This window comes from Dromiciops gliroides, chromosome 3 (genome assembly GCF_019393635.1).
Source record: "Dromiciops gliroides isolate mDroGli1 chromosome 3, mDroGli1.pri, whole genome shotgun sequence".
Lineage (NCBI taxonomy): Eukaryota > Metazoa > Chordata > Mammalia > Microbiotheria > Microbiotheriidae > Dromiciops > Dromiciops gliroides.
The window spans coordinates 651,512,680-651,527,125 of record NC_057863.1 but is presented as its reverse complement, the minus strand read 5'-3'; the positions used below and the strand labels follow the sequence as shown (position 1 = coordinate 651,527,125).

Here is a 14,446-nt window from a genome sequence, read left to right as displayed (position 1 = left end):
TATTAGGGCAGCTGAAAGGAATATACTTAGACAGAGGACATAGGTCTGAACTGAATATGAAGAGACGTTATCTGTAAAAATTTTTTTTTAAATTTATCCTTGTTTTTTGTGGGGCAGGCAGGGTGGGGTGGCTTATGTCTGGGGCCGGATTTGGGCTCTGGGCCTCCTGGTTCCAGGGTTGGTGCTTTGTCCACTGTGTCACCTAGCTAACCCATGATGACATCTTTAAAATAAAGTTAAGGAATAAGAGGAATACACTGGAAGAAAGGGAAAGGAAGAGGTAGACTGGGGAAGAGTAGCTTACCTAAAAGAAACAAGAAAAAGTTTTTGGAGGGGAGGTGAAGAGGGGGAAGGAGTGGGGAAGTGAGTAAACCTTACTATCATCAGAATTGGCTCAGAGAGGGAATAACATACATACTCAAAAGGGTATAGTAATATATTTTGCCCTGAGGGAAAGTGGGAGGGGAAGGAGATGGGGGGGAGGGGAAGGAAGCAAGAGCAGACTGGGGAGGGAGAAGTAAAAAGTAAAACACTTTCGAGGAAGTTGATGTTCTGCAAAACTGCACATGTATGACTTATATTGAATGGCTTGATTTCATAGGGAGGGTTGAAGAGGGAGGGAGGAAGAAAATTTAGAATACAGAATTAGCTCAAAGACCTTAATCTCATTAGAGTTGGCTCAAGGAGGGAATAACATACACATCCAATTGGGAAGAGTAATCTATCTAACCCTGCAGGAAAGTAGGAGGGGAAGAGGATAAGGAGAGAAGGGTGAAAGAAGGGAGGGCAGAGCAGGGAAAGGGGCAATCAGAAGCAAAACACTTCTGAGGAGGAATAGGATGAAAAAAGATAGAAAATAGAATAAATATCATGGGAAGGGAACAGGATGGAGGGAAATAGTTATGATGATTGAGTATGATGGCAAAATGTATGGTACCTACTTTGCTGGGCTATTGTGAAGAAAATTCTTTTTCAAGTTTAAGGTACTATATAAAGGTTATGATGAACAGGATGCTATCAGAAAAGCCTGGAAAGACCTATATGAACTGAAGCAGAATGAAATGTACTGTATACAAAAGAACAGCAATACTGTAAGATGATCTGCTGGGAAGCACATGGTTATTTTCAGCAATGCAATGATCTACTATAACTCTGAAGGACTTATGAAAATTGCAATCCATCTACAGAGAAAGAACTGATGGTATCTGAAAACAGATTGAAGCATAATTGTTTTTGATAGGTCCTTAATCTGAAATTTTGTTTTTATCTGTTTTCTCTCACAACCTAGGTAACGTGGAGATGTTTTCCATGACTACTCATGTATAACTTATGTTGAATTGCTTGAGTTCTTGGGGGTGGGGGTGGGAAGGGAGGGAGGAAGAGATGTTGAAACACAAAGTTTAAAAAATTTGTTGTCAAAATTTGTTTTTACATGTAATTTTGGAAAATAAAATTCTAAACAGAAAAATAAAAAATGAATGGGAGGTGAGAAAATGGAGGTAAGGCATTTAGTCTGCTTTTCCCAGGAGTCTGGCTAAGAGAAGATGGAAAGATATTGAAGGATAGCTTGAGGGGGTGATAGGATCTAGTCTAAGGCTCGTTTGCATTTTTTGAAAGATGTGGCAGATCTGGGCATGTTTGCAGGCATCAGGGAAGGAGCCAGGTAAAAGAGAAGCTGAAAATCAGAAAGGGAGAGGAAACGAGGGAAGGGGATGTCTCCCAGCTCTGATCTGTGCTGAATATCAGCATAGTACAGTGGTTACAGTGATGATGTCAGCAAGCACTACTATGTGCCAGGCACTGTGCTAAGTTCTGGAACTATTAAAAAGGGATGGGGGTTAGGGGGCGGCTAGGTGGAGCAGTGGATAAAGCACTGGCTCTGGAATCAGGAGGACCTGAGTTCAAATCCGACCTCAGACACTTGACACTTACTAGCTGTGTGACACTGGGCAAGTCACTTAACCCCCATTGCCCCGAAAAAAACAAAACAAAAGGGATGGGGGTGGGGGTGAAGCCCAACCCCTGCTCTCAAGGAGTCCCCATTCTAACAGGAGAGACAACATGTAAACAACTATGGATATACAAAATACAGTCAGGGCAAAATGGGTGTAGTCCCAGAGGGAAGGCACTAAGATTAAGGAGGACTGGGAAAGGTTTCTTGTTGAAAATGGGATTTTAGTAGGGCCTTGAAGAAAGGAGGGAGAAATGATGGAGGGTAGGGGGAGAGGGAGAGAAAAGAAAGAGGAGAGTGAGAAACAGAGACAGAGAGAAGGGGAGAGGAGAGGAGAAGAAAGAGAAGAGTGGGGGTGGTGGGGAGGGATGGACAGACAAGAGAGATACACACAGATCAAAAGAGAGATTATTCCAGCCCTGGAGGACAGCTTGTGAACATGCCCAGGGATGTGAGATGGCAGGTCTGGTTTGAGGAGGCCAGTGCTACCTGATCGCAGAGTGTGTGGTAGGGCATTCCCTACCTTATTACCTTACTAGCTTATTGCTACTTATTATCACTACCTTAAGGCTGCAAAGCTGGGCAGGCACCGGGTTACAAAGGGCATTCAAAGCCAAACAGCAGATTTCCTATTGGATCCTGCAGGTAAGAAGCAGCCCCTCAGTTTCTTGCATAGGGGACTGGTCGCCTGTGCTTCGGGAAGACCACTCTGACCGCTGAGGGGAGGACGGTCTGCGCGGGCAGAGAACAGAGGCAAGGAGGCCTGCGAGCAGACCCCTGCAATAGTCCAGGCGTGAGTGAGATCGGGAGGCTCTGCCCTAGAGCAGGGCAGTGTGGCAGGAGAGAAGGGAGCTTATAAGGAGGTCGTGCACACCTATGTCAGGCTCCCAGGCGAGCGCTAGAATACAGAGAAAGGCAAGTTCCCCCTCTATAGGGGAAGACGCTATCTATGTCACTAGGCACACAAGACACAGGTACGTGAAAGATAAACTGAAAGGGCAGCCACTACAGGGGGGGAGGGGGCAGGAAAGGCCCCCTGACGTAACCAGGATGGGATCTGAGCCTCCGAGAAAGGCAGGGAAGTCCGCGTTCCCAGCGCGGGGTGCAGCCGGCACCGAGGGACAAAGACAGGACAAGGAGAGTCCAGTGCAAGAGACTGTGGCGGGGGCGGGGGGGGGGGGGGGGACGGATTGAAGACTTTGGGGAGGCAGGGGAAGTGTAAGAAGACTGGCAAGGGAGGAAGAGGCCGGGGTATGAGGACCTTTAAACGCCAAACAGGAGTTTCTATGTGATCCCAGAGGTGAGTGAGCGCCACTGGACTTCGCTGAAGACAGGACGGCGGGCGTGGTCGTTCCTAGACATGAGGAAAATGTCTTTGGCCGAGGAGAGGAGCATGGAGTGGGGAGAGACAAGTCCGGGAGGTTTTGCATCAGTGATTGACCTAGGGGGGTTGATGCTTATACAGAAGGGTCTGTAGGTGAGAGCTGTGGCAACATATCACACGTGTGCTACGAGTGCGAATGACTCAGGGAACTGTGGGAGCCTGAGTCCGAGGCAGGTTCAAAGCCTACCTGTGACACTAGCTGGGGCACCCTGGGCCGCACGGTCCCCTGGGCTTCAGTTTGACAGGTAACAAAGCCTGTAAGATGAGAGGCAGATGTTGCCTCACAGCGTTGTTTGTGTCCACATGTTTTGCACACTTAAAATCATTGAGGTTCTTGGGGGTGAGTGAGTGTTGGTCAGGGGTTTCCCTCCAGGAAGACAATCTCCCCCTCTTGACAAGTTTTCTTTGTGGGAGGAAGAACACGTGCCTCCCTCCCCACCAGCATTGACAGTCTATAAATTATGTTCCTCTCCCCTGCCCATCTCTGAGTCTGAGTCTCCCAGACCCTTTCATCCTCCCCTTCCAACGATCCAGACAGAAGTGCTTTTTATTTTGAAGATTGGTCCATTGATAGGGAAAGACCCCAAGAACCCCGTGTTCTATTCAAAGACAAGGCAGTCCCTTACATGCAGAATGAAGGCCCCTGATCCTCCCACCCCTTGTCCATATCCTCATTCCCCTCTTTTCATTCATCCCTCCCCATCCTCCCTTCTTCCCTGTCCAGCAGCTGGCCCTGGGCCTCTACTTTCAGTCTAGCATCTGGAACAGACCCTGGTGGCTTTCTGTCTGGGACTCAGCCAGTCACCAATGGAGAACAGTGATTTATGCTTTCTCCAATGATAGAATCATAGGAGCAAAGGGTCCCCTGCCAGGGTCTCTAAGGAATGTCAGTCACATTTCACATCTCCCCAACCCATCCAGGAACCTTTTCTTTGGGAATACTTCCAAGTGGACCTCAAAATCACTCTCCGCCTTCAGGATACCATGGGAGATGAATCCCAGCTCATTTCTCTGACTCTTCTTGCCCAGAGATCACATGCTCACTTGGAAATACATTTGTGCTTGATATGAGGTGGGGTTTTTTGGTTTGTTTTTAATGGGGTCACCTGTGTCTGTGTTTGAGCAAAAGGGCTTAAACACCAGCTACCCCTTAGACCTCCCTAGAAGCAGAGCCAAGTTTCCTTCAGAGATTAATGGCTCCAGGGCAGAAATGGTGTCTCCTGCCTCAGATGGGGTCTTTTCTCCCAGCCCTCATCCCCACATAGATCTAGATGATGGAAACTTCTGCAGCCAGGGGAGACCCACATGGTGTACAGGAGGGCACATGCATCATATAAAACAAATTATACTTTAATTAGAAATTGGGGTGAGGGAGAAAGCTAATCCTCTCTGCCTCCTTCCACATTTCCTCCCCATTCTGTTCCCTGTGTCTTTGTCTTGAGTGACTGGCTTTGGTGCTTAATGAATGGGAGAGATGAGGCATGTGGTGGGAGAAGCAGCAGGAGATCCAGCATTCTAGGCAGAAGAGGTGGGACCAGGGGTCCTATGGGAAGGGCTGCAATTAATGGTCATTGATACCTAAGTTCACTGTGAGGTTGGTGTAGAGTGGGGTCTGCTCCTTGGACAGCAACCTGTAGATCAGAGTATTCATCCCGTTGTAACGCCACCTCAGATGGGTGCTGGAGAGGAGGTTAAACCTGAGGAGGCAAGGAGAAGGAAGGTGTGTCCTGATGCGCCCTATGGTGGCCTGCAGCCCTTCCCCCCTCACTGCCCTTCTTATCCTGCCTACTTCTTTGGGGTTTCAGTTCCTGAAGCTTCTTCCTCACAGCCACCTGCAAGGCCCCTTTTATAGATCAGCATCCTGAGGGCTTGGATGCACACAACCAGCCATGTATTGCCCCCTCTCCCCCACTTAAGAGAGGGTTCTGTGCCATGGCCCAAGGAGAATAACCAGGGCATGAGACCCCTGAAAATGCGAGAGTCCCTTCTAAGAGTGACCAGGGGGCAACCACTCCTCCCTCCAGGAGAATGACTCCAGATTGACCTCTGAGGCTTTGTCCCTCCCATTAGGATGAACCTCTGCTTTCAAGTACAAATGACTGGGCAAGGGGCAGCTAGGTGGCACAGTGGATAAAGCACTGGTCCTGGATTCAGGAGTACTTGAGTTCAAATCGGACCTCAGACACTTGACACTTACTAGCTGTGTGACCCTGGGCAAGTCACTTAACCCCAATTGCCTCACTAAAAAAAAAAAAACACCAAAGACCAAAAAAAACACACAAAAAACAAATGACTGGGCAAGATCCTTCTCCAAAGGCACTGCCCCTCACCATGCTGACAATGGGGAAGGAGCCCAAGGGGACCTCAGAGAGTCACACCGAGGATACCGGAGTATTCTCCTGCGCAGGAGTCCTCCACAATTGGGGTCCTCTTCTGGAGATGGTCCAAGGGTGGGGCTCAGCCCTTAGTCAAGGATGGGGAGCGTGGCAGTGGCCCCGCCCTTGGGCCCCTCTGTCTCCCTCACCTTTCGGGGTTGGCCTCATTTCCTTTGTCTTGACTGTGCTTCAGCATGTGGTAGCGGCCAAATACTGCGGGAGGCCGGGAGATGAGCAGCTTATTGAGGAAAAGTCTGTGGGAAGGAATGGAATGGAGAGCCCCCATCGCCTCTTCTCCCCTGCTCCCAGCCTCCTCCCCATGAGACCTAGGCAGGAACTACTCACCGGGATGCAATATCATCATCCTCACCTCCCCAGCCCCAGTAGTTATTGGGGAAGCCATTGATCTTCACATAGTGAGTGGGTCTCAGTGCTGTCACACCCCCAAAGTACGTCTGGTAAGGAAGCCTGTAAGTGGGAAGGAGGCTGGCTCAGGTGGAGGACCCTGGTCGGCCAGGTGTCACTGTAGCTGGGCTTCTGAGCACTGCTTTCAGTGACCTCTACCCAAGGCCTGCCCTCAGACCCACATGAAAATCCCTCCTCTAACATTGTAGCTCTGAGACCCTCCTTTGACCCTTTAGAGTAGCCCCCTCCTCTGGGACCCTGGACCCTCATCTCTTGATTTTGAGATAACTTCTCTCTGGTGCCTGGAATAGCTGCTCCTCTCTTACCCTGGGATAGTTGTTCCTTTCTTACCCTGCAGATAGTTGCTCAACTCTGCCCCATGGATAGTCCTCTAGCCCCTAGGATAACTCTCTTTTCTTTACTTTTTTTTTGGGGGGGTGGAGTGAGGCAATTGGGGTTAAGTGACTTGCCCAGGGTCACACAGCTATTAAGTTTCTGAGGCCAGATTTCAACTCAGGTCCTCCTGAATCCAGGGCCGGTTCTCTATCCACTGTGCCACCTAGCTGCCCCTAACTCTCTTTTCTAACCCCTGAGGTAGCCCCTCTTCTGTGGCCCCTGGGATATTCCTTTTTTCTAACCCCTGAGGTAGCCCCTCTTCTGTGGCCCCCAGGATATCCATCTTTGGTAATGCCTGGGATAAACTCGCCTCTCTGGTCCCTAGGATAGCTCCTCTTCTCTGACCTCTCTGGGATAGCTCCTTTCTCCCCTCTGCCCTCACTTACTCATACTGGAACTTATCAATGGCTACTGCAGCATGTATAGGAAAGGCACTGCAGCCATAAATATTGCGGTCATCCTCAGGAATCAGATCCACATCATGGAAGTAAATACACCGCCAGTTCTGCTCCTTCATGGCCTCCTTGAAGCCCACATTCAATAGCTTCGCTCGGTTAAAGGTGTAATTGTCCACCTGGAATAAACATAGCTTTTATTTTTGGTTTTTTGTTGTTGTTGCAGGGCAATGACGGTTAAGTGACTTGCCCAGGGTCACACAGCTAGTAATTGTTAAATGTCTGAGGCCAGATTTGAACTCAGGTCCTCCTGAATCCAGGGCCAGTGCTTTATCCGCTGCACCACCTAGCTGCCTCCTAAACATAGCTTTTAAACAGGAGGGATGGCCCTTTGTTCAAGGAGCACCCTGCTCAGCACCTAACCGAGATAGTATAGGTCTACTTTGTCCCCCTCCCCCAGACCCCCCCCACACACACACACACATAATGGGGAGAGGAAAGACCAGAATGGCCAAAGCAGGATATCTTGATTATAGAAAATTTTAAATACTTTTGTATATATAAAATCAATGTAGTAGAAAAAAAATTCGAATCCAGATAGGGAATAAATAGTAGATTTTGCCCAGAGGATCTCTGATTAAAGTCTGTCATCTAATCTGCCATTTAATTTGACACAAATCTTTAAGACTAAGGCTCTCCCCAAGAGTGAAGCCGTCAAAGGATATAAATAGCTTCCAAAGGAAGAAATCTAAACCATCAATAGCCATAAAAAAGTTCAATCTCCCTAATAGATAAATGCATACCAAAGTAACCTCACCCTCATCAAGCTAGAAAAGCTGGCTAAACTAAAAAAAAATTTGTTTTAATCCTTTTAGAAGGGTTCTGGGGAACTATGGGATAGTAACAAGAGGGATTAATTTAAAGACAAAGGACCTGGATTTGAATTGTAGGTCTGATGCTGACCCACTTGGTGGCCTTGGGCAAGTCATTTGACTTCTCTGCATCTATGCAACTTGGGGGTAGGGGTGGACCCACTAAGTTCTGAGGACCCTTATAACTCTAGGGCTATGTTCTGATAAACCTCAGAGAACTGTGAACTCTTCTAATCAGAACATCTTAGGTTTAGATTCAAGGGACACCTGGAGCCTACCTAGTGCTCCCTTCCTCCTTTTGCAGATGAGAATTAGCCAGGGGGTCACCCATGTGGTAAAAATTAGAGAATTCTCCATAGGCAGCTTTTAAAGGACCTCCCCTTTTGGGGAAGGAAAGATTGAATGCTCCCTGAAGGGAGACAGAGGCTGCTTCTGGAACCCTAGGCATCTTCCAGGACTCAGCCTTTTTCATGCTTGGCCCTTGCGGTGGTGGTGCGTGTTAGCTGTCTCTGGTGGCGTGAGCAACTGTAGACTTTCAGGTTCAGTGAGTTAATTATGGAAAACCCTAAATTCCTTTGAACTAGCTTAAATGAAAACGGTCTGGGTGGTGAAGTTTAGAGTTAAGAGCATTTATCTGTATTTCTATTTTCCTATTTCCTTATCTTTGATTTTTATTAGTTTCACCTTTGTTGTTAAATTAATTCCCAAGTAATAAAATGTGATCCTTTTTTGAACTAAAGCTTAGAGGCGCCTTTCTTTTTTTTTCTTTTTCTTTTTTTTTTTTTAGTGAGGCAATTGGGGTTAAGTGACTTGCCCAGGGTCACACAGCTAGTAAGTGTTATGTGTCTGAGGCCGTATTTGAACTCAGGTACTCCTGATTCCAGGGCCAGTGCTCTATCCACTGTGCCACCTAGCTGCCCCCCAAGGCTCCATTCTTATTGGCCTGAGAGAAATATCTAAAAAGGGCAGTTCAGAGAGGAGGGTGAACCTAAAAGGGTCCCTCATATTTCCAGGACCCCAATATTAAGGCAAGTCACTCAAATAATGCTCTGTATATCAAATTTTGGCCCTCACACCCAGTTAGTGTCAGGTGCAGGGTTTGACCTGCATCTCCCTGGCTCCAAATCCATAATTCTATACTGTTCTGTAGAGCAACTTGGAATTATGCTTAAAAAATTACTTTCTAGGGGCAGCTAGGTGGCGCAGTGGATAAAGCACTAGTCCTGGATTCAGGAGGACCTGAGTTCAAATCCAGCCTCAGACACTAGCTATATGACGCTGGACAAGTCACTTAACCCCAATTGCCTCAAATTTAAAAAAAGAAGAAATTACTTTCTAGTTCAAATCCCTTGACCCAGGGACCCCACTACTGGGATTATAACCCAAGTAGCCTCCTGACTGCAGGAAAATACTCAGATGTACAAAAATGTTCATAGACACATTATTTGTGATTACAAAATCTGGAAACAAATGCATTCAGTGATTGGTGCACAGTTGAACTAACTTCAGTCGGTGAACATGATGGGATATCAGCTATCCAAGAAGGAACAGGGACCATACCTGTGTTTTCTTAAGTATAGGTCACCATCTCTAATCCTAGAAAGCTCCTTGGGGCAGCAACATGGCACAATGAACAGAGCACCAGCCTAAAAGTCAGGAGGACCTGAGTTCAAATATGATTTCAGACACTCGCTACCTGTGTGACCTTGTGCAAGTCATAAAGCTGATGACCAGAATCCACTTCCACGTTGTCATTGCCACTGGTGATGTGATCAACCTATGGCCTTAGACTTGCTGAGTGATATTACTGTTGAGCAAGAACGCAGGGACCATAAAATGGCAAATTTGATTGTGTGAAATTGAAAAAAGTTTTGCACAAACAAAACCAATGCAGCAGAAATTAGAAGGGAAACTGTTAACTGGAGAGAAAAAAGTCTTTTCAGTAAGTTTCTCTGGAAAAGGAGCCATTTCCAAGGAACTGATTCAAATTTATCAAACTAAGAAAAACCTGGGAAGACTTGAATGAACTGATGCAGAGTGAAACAAGCAGACAAGGACAAACTGATACAATAACAACAATGTAAAAATCAAACAACTTTGAAAGACCTCAGAACCCTGATCAATACAACAACTAATGAACATTACAGAGGACTCATGATGAAGCATGCTATCACCCTTCCGCAGTTTGCCTTTAACCTAAGCATTGAGAGAGATGGAAAGCAAGAACTTAAACTTACAAATTGTATTTACTTAGTATCAAGGGGCTCAAAAATAAAAAGGAATTTTCTTTAGGTTTAAGGGGCAAAGGCTGAAGGAGTGGGAGGTCAATGAAATTTAGTGAAGTTTGAGATTTTCTTCCCCACTGGATGGCAAAAACTCTGGAAGCTGTTAAGACCGTACACTGACTTGTACACTAGATTGCCCACCAGAGAAGCGATGGATTCAAATGGCACAATAAGGAATACATTTTGTGACCAAGACTGGAGCTTGTTTTGCAGAACTAAGCATATTTATTACAAGGGATTTAGGTGGTTTTTTTTTCTTTCACATAAAAGGATAAATGCTTTATTTTTGGTTTTGTTTGTTTGTTTGTTTGTTTGTTTGGTTTTTTGCAGAGCAATAGGGGTTAAGTGACTTGCCCAGGGTCACACAGCTAGTAAGTGTCAAGTGTCTGAGGCCAGATTTGAACTCAGGTACTCCAGAATCCAGGGACAGGGCCACTGCACCACCTAGCCACCCCGATAAATGCTTTTTAATTGAAATATGTAGCCAAAAATAATACCATGTACTTGCTTTCCCTCTAGAAAGTGACATGGGAGGCAGCAGAAGATGAAATATCACATGCAAAATGTTTTTAAACCCTCAATCTTGGAAGCAACAATGTGTCTTTGAGCATCTGAGAGACTTAACAATGTTATACCTTTGTGTCCATGGGGAGGGGCCTGTGGGAGTCACTGGGCTCGTCCCCTACAGGCCCTCCTTAGCCAGGCTGCTGCATTCTCCTCCCCCACTTCCCAGAGGCCCAGTCCCTTACCTGGTGTACCACATAGATGGCATAGTGGATCTGCTGCCTCTGCAAGAAGGGGTGCAGGTGGTAGAGTAGCTGATGCAGGTGCTTTCTCCTGGCCCGGTAGGGGATGACGATGGCCGTGTGGTGAAGAGCCTCACAGTTGGGTGGCTGATAGTGGCCTCCCAGCTGGACCAGTGGGTTCTTCTGAGCAATCTCATCCAGCGTCGGATCAAGTGGGAAGCTCACCTTCAGGGGACCACCTGAGGGGAGAAGAAGGGTGACTCATGCCCAAGTGATGGATGAACTTTCTCAGGGTAGGTATGATGGCCATTGAAGGAATGAACTAGTACTGGTGGAGGAGAGAGAAGGGAAGCCTTGAAAGGGGGACCACACGTGAAAGACATTTCATGAATGGTCACTAGGAAAAGAGCTCTGGACTGGAAGTCAGCAGACCTAGAGCCAAATCCTGCCTCTGACTTTATGTACAAAACAGAGGGTCATTAGGCAAGGGTGTCACTGCCCTTCGCCATCTTCTCTTTCCAAATGGATTTAAAGTTGGAAGGGACTGTAATGGCAGCCTCGCAGGGCTGGGCCCAGTTAGGGATACTCTGACTCTGGAAGGGACACTCTGACCATGGAGAAATATGGTTGGTCAACTTGCTGGGGTCAATTAGTGATTACTCTCTCCTTGGAGAAGCAAAGTAGTTCGTTAACCAGACAGTGTTTAGTCAAACAGATAACAAAGCAGGCATGTCACCGACACCCAGGAAGCTGGCCATCTTGAAAGTTATAGCATGAGCTTAGTTGGGAGCCAGTCGTGTTTGCCATGTGATTAGGACCAGGGAATGACAATAATCTCAAAATAGAAAGGTGGAATTTTTATTTTTTATGTATCCCACTCCCTAAATAGCTAGCATCATCATTTTGCAAACTGCTGCTCCCTCTACTCCCTCCTCTCCTCTACAAAACCATCACCCTTTCCTTTGCTTGGGGAGCTGAAGTTTAGACTTCTCCCAGCCATACCTCTGTGTGTCGAATAATAAAAACTTTTACTTCAATTTTGATTGGGTTCTGTGGACGAGTAATTCTTTGAAAGAGGAATATTTTCAGACCCAGTTTTGCAGTGACGGGATTGTAGAGGCCTTTTAGAGCAAGCCCCTAATTTCACAAAAGAGGAAACTGAGGCCCCACAGACAGGAAGTGGCAGTAGGCTCTTTTCTACTATATTTTAAACAGAAGTCACACTAGATGATATTGGATGTGGGACAGTGGAAAGAGCCTCTAGTGTCAGAGGACCTGAGTTCAAATCCTGCCCCTGACCCTTACTACCATGTTGGACAAGGCATTTGCCTTCCCTGAGTCTCAGTGGCTTCATCTGTAAAATGAGAATATAATAGCCACTCCCTCCCAGGATTGTTGTGGGGATCCAATGAGATGATAGCCGAGAGCCTGGCATGTACTGGGTACTCTATATAAACACCTATTCCCTTCCTTCCTTCCCTACCCCAAGGAGAAGGGCAGCTCCAGCTGGGTGCCCTGTGTGGTGCTAAGTACTTTTGGTCCTGAGACAAAAAGGCCTCAGGCTCTGCCCTTAAGGAATTTCCTTCTATCTGGGGAATACAGGGACAAGAAGCTGGGGAGGGGAGGAGGAGCAGGGCTGGTGGAGAAGGGAGGGGAGAAGCGACAGGGACAGAAAAATCCTCCTCCCCAGGCAGCTCTTGAGCAGAAGGAGACTGGAGATGGAAGGGAAGAGTGAGGGCACCCCAGAAATGGCCAACAGCCCACGTGTGCACAAAGACCAGGAAAGGAGAAGGATGGAAACGAGGATGGAGAGGTAGGCTGGGCTCAGGCTGGGGTGGACTATGGATGCCAAACAGGAGTGTAGCCTTTAAACCAGAAGCAGAAGGGAAGCAGGATTGTTGGAGAGGGGCATGGTGAGACATCTGCTTTGGTAGCTGTGTGGAGGATAGCTTTTGTGTGTGCGAGTTTGGGCAGGGAAGTGAGGGGTAGGGGGCTGACTGGAGGCAAGGAAGCTAACTAGGAAGCTTTGGCAATAGTGCAGGTTTAAAATATTCCACCTAAATAAATGCTTGATAAATGAATGAATGAATGAGTAAATGAATGAATGAATGAATGAGTGAATGAGTAAATGAGTGAGTGAATGAGAGAATAAGTGAATGAGTGAGTGAGTGAATGAGTAAATGAGGGAATGAATAAGGGAATGAATGAATGAATGAGTAAATGAGTGAATAAGTGAATGAATGAGTGAATAAGTGAATGAATGAATGAGTGAATGAGTGAGTGAATGAATGAGTGAATAAGTGAATGAATGAGTGAGTGAATGGATGAATGTGTGGAGTAAAGGAATGAGTGAATTAGTGAAAGTGAGTACATGAGTGAATGAATGAATGAATGAGTGAGTGAATGAATGGATGAATGTGTGAATGAGTTAATGAGTGAATGAGTGAATTAGTGAAAGTAAGTGAGTGAGTGAATGAATGAGTGAGTGAGTGAGTGAGTGAGTGAGTGAGGGAGGGAGGGAGGGAGGGAGTGAATGAGGAAGTGAGTGAATGAATGAGTGAGGGAGTGAGTGAATGAGTGAGTGAGTGAGTGAGTGAGTGAGTGAGTGAGTGAATAAATGAATGAGTGAGTGAGTGAATGAGGGAGTGAGTGAATGCCCCCCCTGCACTATCTGCTCCCACCACATCAAGTAGCCAGCCCTCTCCCATGTGCCCACAAAAATCTCAAGGTCCCAGCTTACTGATAAAAGGTGAGATCTTAGGGCAGGTGGGCAGCTTTTCCTTAGAAAGGTTCAGGGGTTGGATCTGGTCCAGGTTGCTGTAGACATCTTTCACTGTCAGGAAGCTGGGTGTGGTACTAAGCATGCTACTGGTCAGGATTTTCAAGACATAGCTGACCTGGTGGCTGTAGCCTTGGTGATACAAGGCCACCATCACCACCAGCTGCAGTCCCAGGAAGATGAGCAGCACTCGGCCCTGTACCGCCATGGTGGGGGCAAGAGGGAGTCAGGGTTCTGCCCCGTGCCCAGTGGATCGCCTCTTGGCTCCCTGCCTCTGCCAGGCTATGAAGAGAGTTGGAACAAAACGGGGGGGGGGGTAAGGGCTGGGGGGTGGGAGGGAGGAGATGGGAGAGAAGAACAATTAACTCCCATTTCTTGACCACTGCAAGACTTACAGAGGGCAGGGGAGGAGATGAAGGGGCTTGGGTAGAGGGAACAAGTTTATTCCCATTTCACAGATGACTACATTCAAGCTCAGAAGTGACTTGCCCACTTAAACATCAGAGCCAGGATCTGTATCCAGGCCACCTAGTCCAACTTCTTCCTTTTACATATGGAGAATCTGAAACCTAGAAAGGAGATGTTAAGTGACTCACTCAAGGTCACACAGCTGCTTCAGTATCAGGGCCAGGATTTGAATCCAGATCACAGGATCATAACTGGAAGGGACTTTGGTGAGAGGAAGCATGGCATCGCAAGGGAGAGTGCTGGACTTGGAACCAGGAAGGTCTAGATTCAAATCCTGCCTAGGATACTTACTACCTTGTTAAGTCACTTTATGTCTCTGAGCCTCAGTTCCCCTTTGTAAAATGAAGATAAATGAGGGAGTTAGACTATATAGCCTCTGGGGTCCCTTGC

At 47.0% G+C, this 14,446-nt stretch overlaps 1 protein-coding gene across 1 annotated transcript; it reads right to left on the bottom strand.

Annotated features, from left to right (window-relative positions):
* Positions 1–4,896: 4,896 nt before the first annotated feature.
* LOC122751469 (beta-1,4-galactosyltransferase 3-like) lies at positions 4,897–13,811 on the bottom strand. The gene is made up of 6 exons (XM_043998532.1): positions 13,550–13,811; positions 10,813–11,048; positions 6,898–7,085; positions 6,056–6,178; positions 5,860–5,964; positions 4,897–5,032 (listed from the first exon to the last, which is right to left on the bottom strand). Exons 1-6 carry the CDS (start codon positions 13,794–13,796, stop codon positions 4,897–4,899), a joined length of 1,035 nt encoding a protein of 344 aa, XP_043854467.1. The 5' UTR covers positions 13,797–13,811.
* Between the last annotated feature and the right edge of the window lie 635 nt (positions 13,812–14,446).

Bases quoted from the DNA above. Each gene is read 5' to 3' on its own strand.
- LOC122751469 (XM_043998532.1), bottom strand. From the start codon at position 13,796: ATGGCGGTACAGGGCCGAGTGCTGCTCATCTTCCTGGGACTGCAGCTG. The intron at 5,965-6,055 runs GTGAGTAGTTCC...TCCTTCCCACAG, and splicing joins GATGATGATATTGCATCCCG to ACTTTTCCTCAATAAGCTGC. The intron at 5,033-5,859 runs GTGAGGGAGACA...TTGCCTCCTCAG, and splicing joins AATGAGGCCAACCCCGAAAG to GTTTAACCTCCTCTCCAGCA.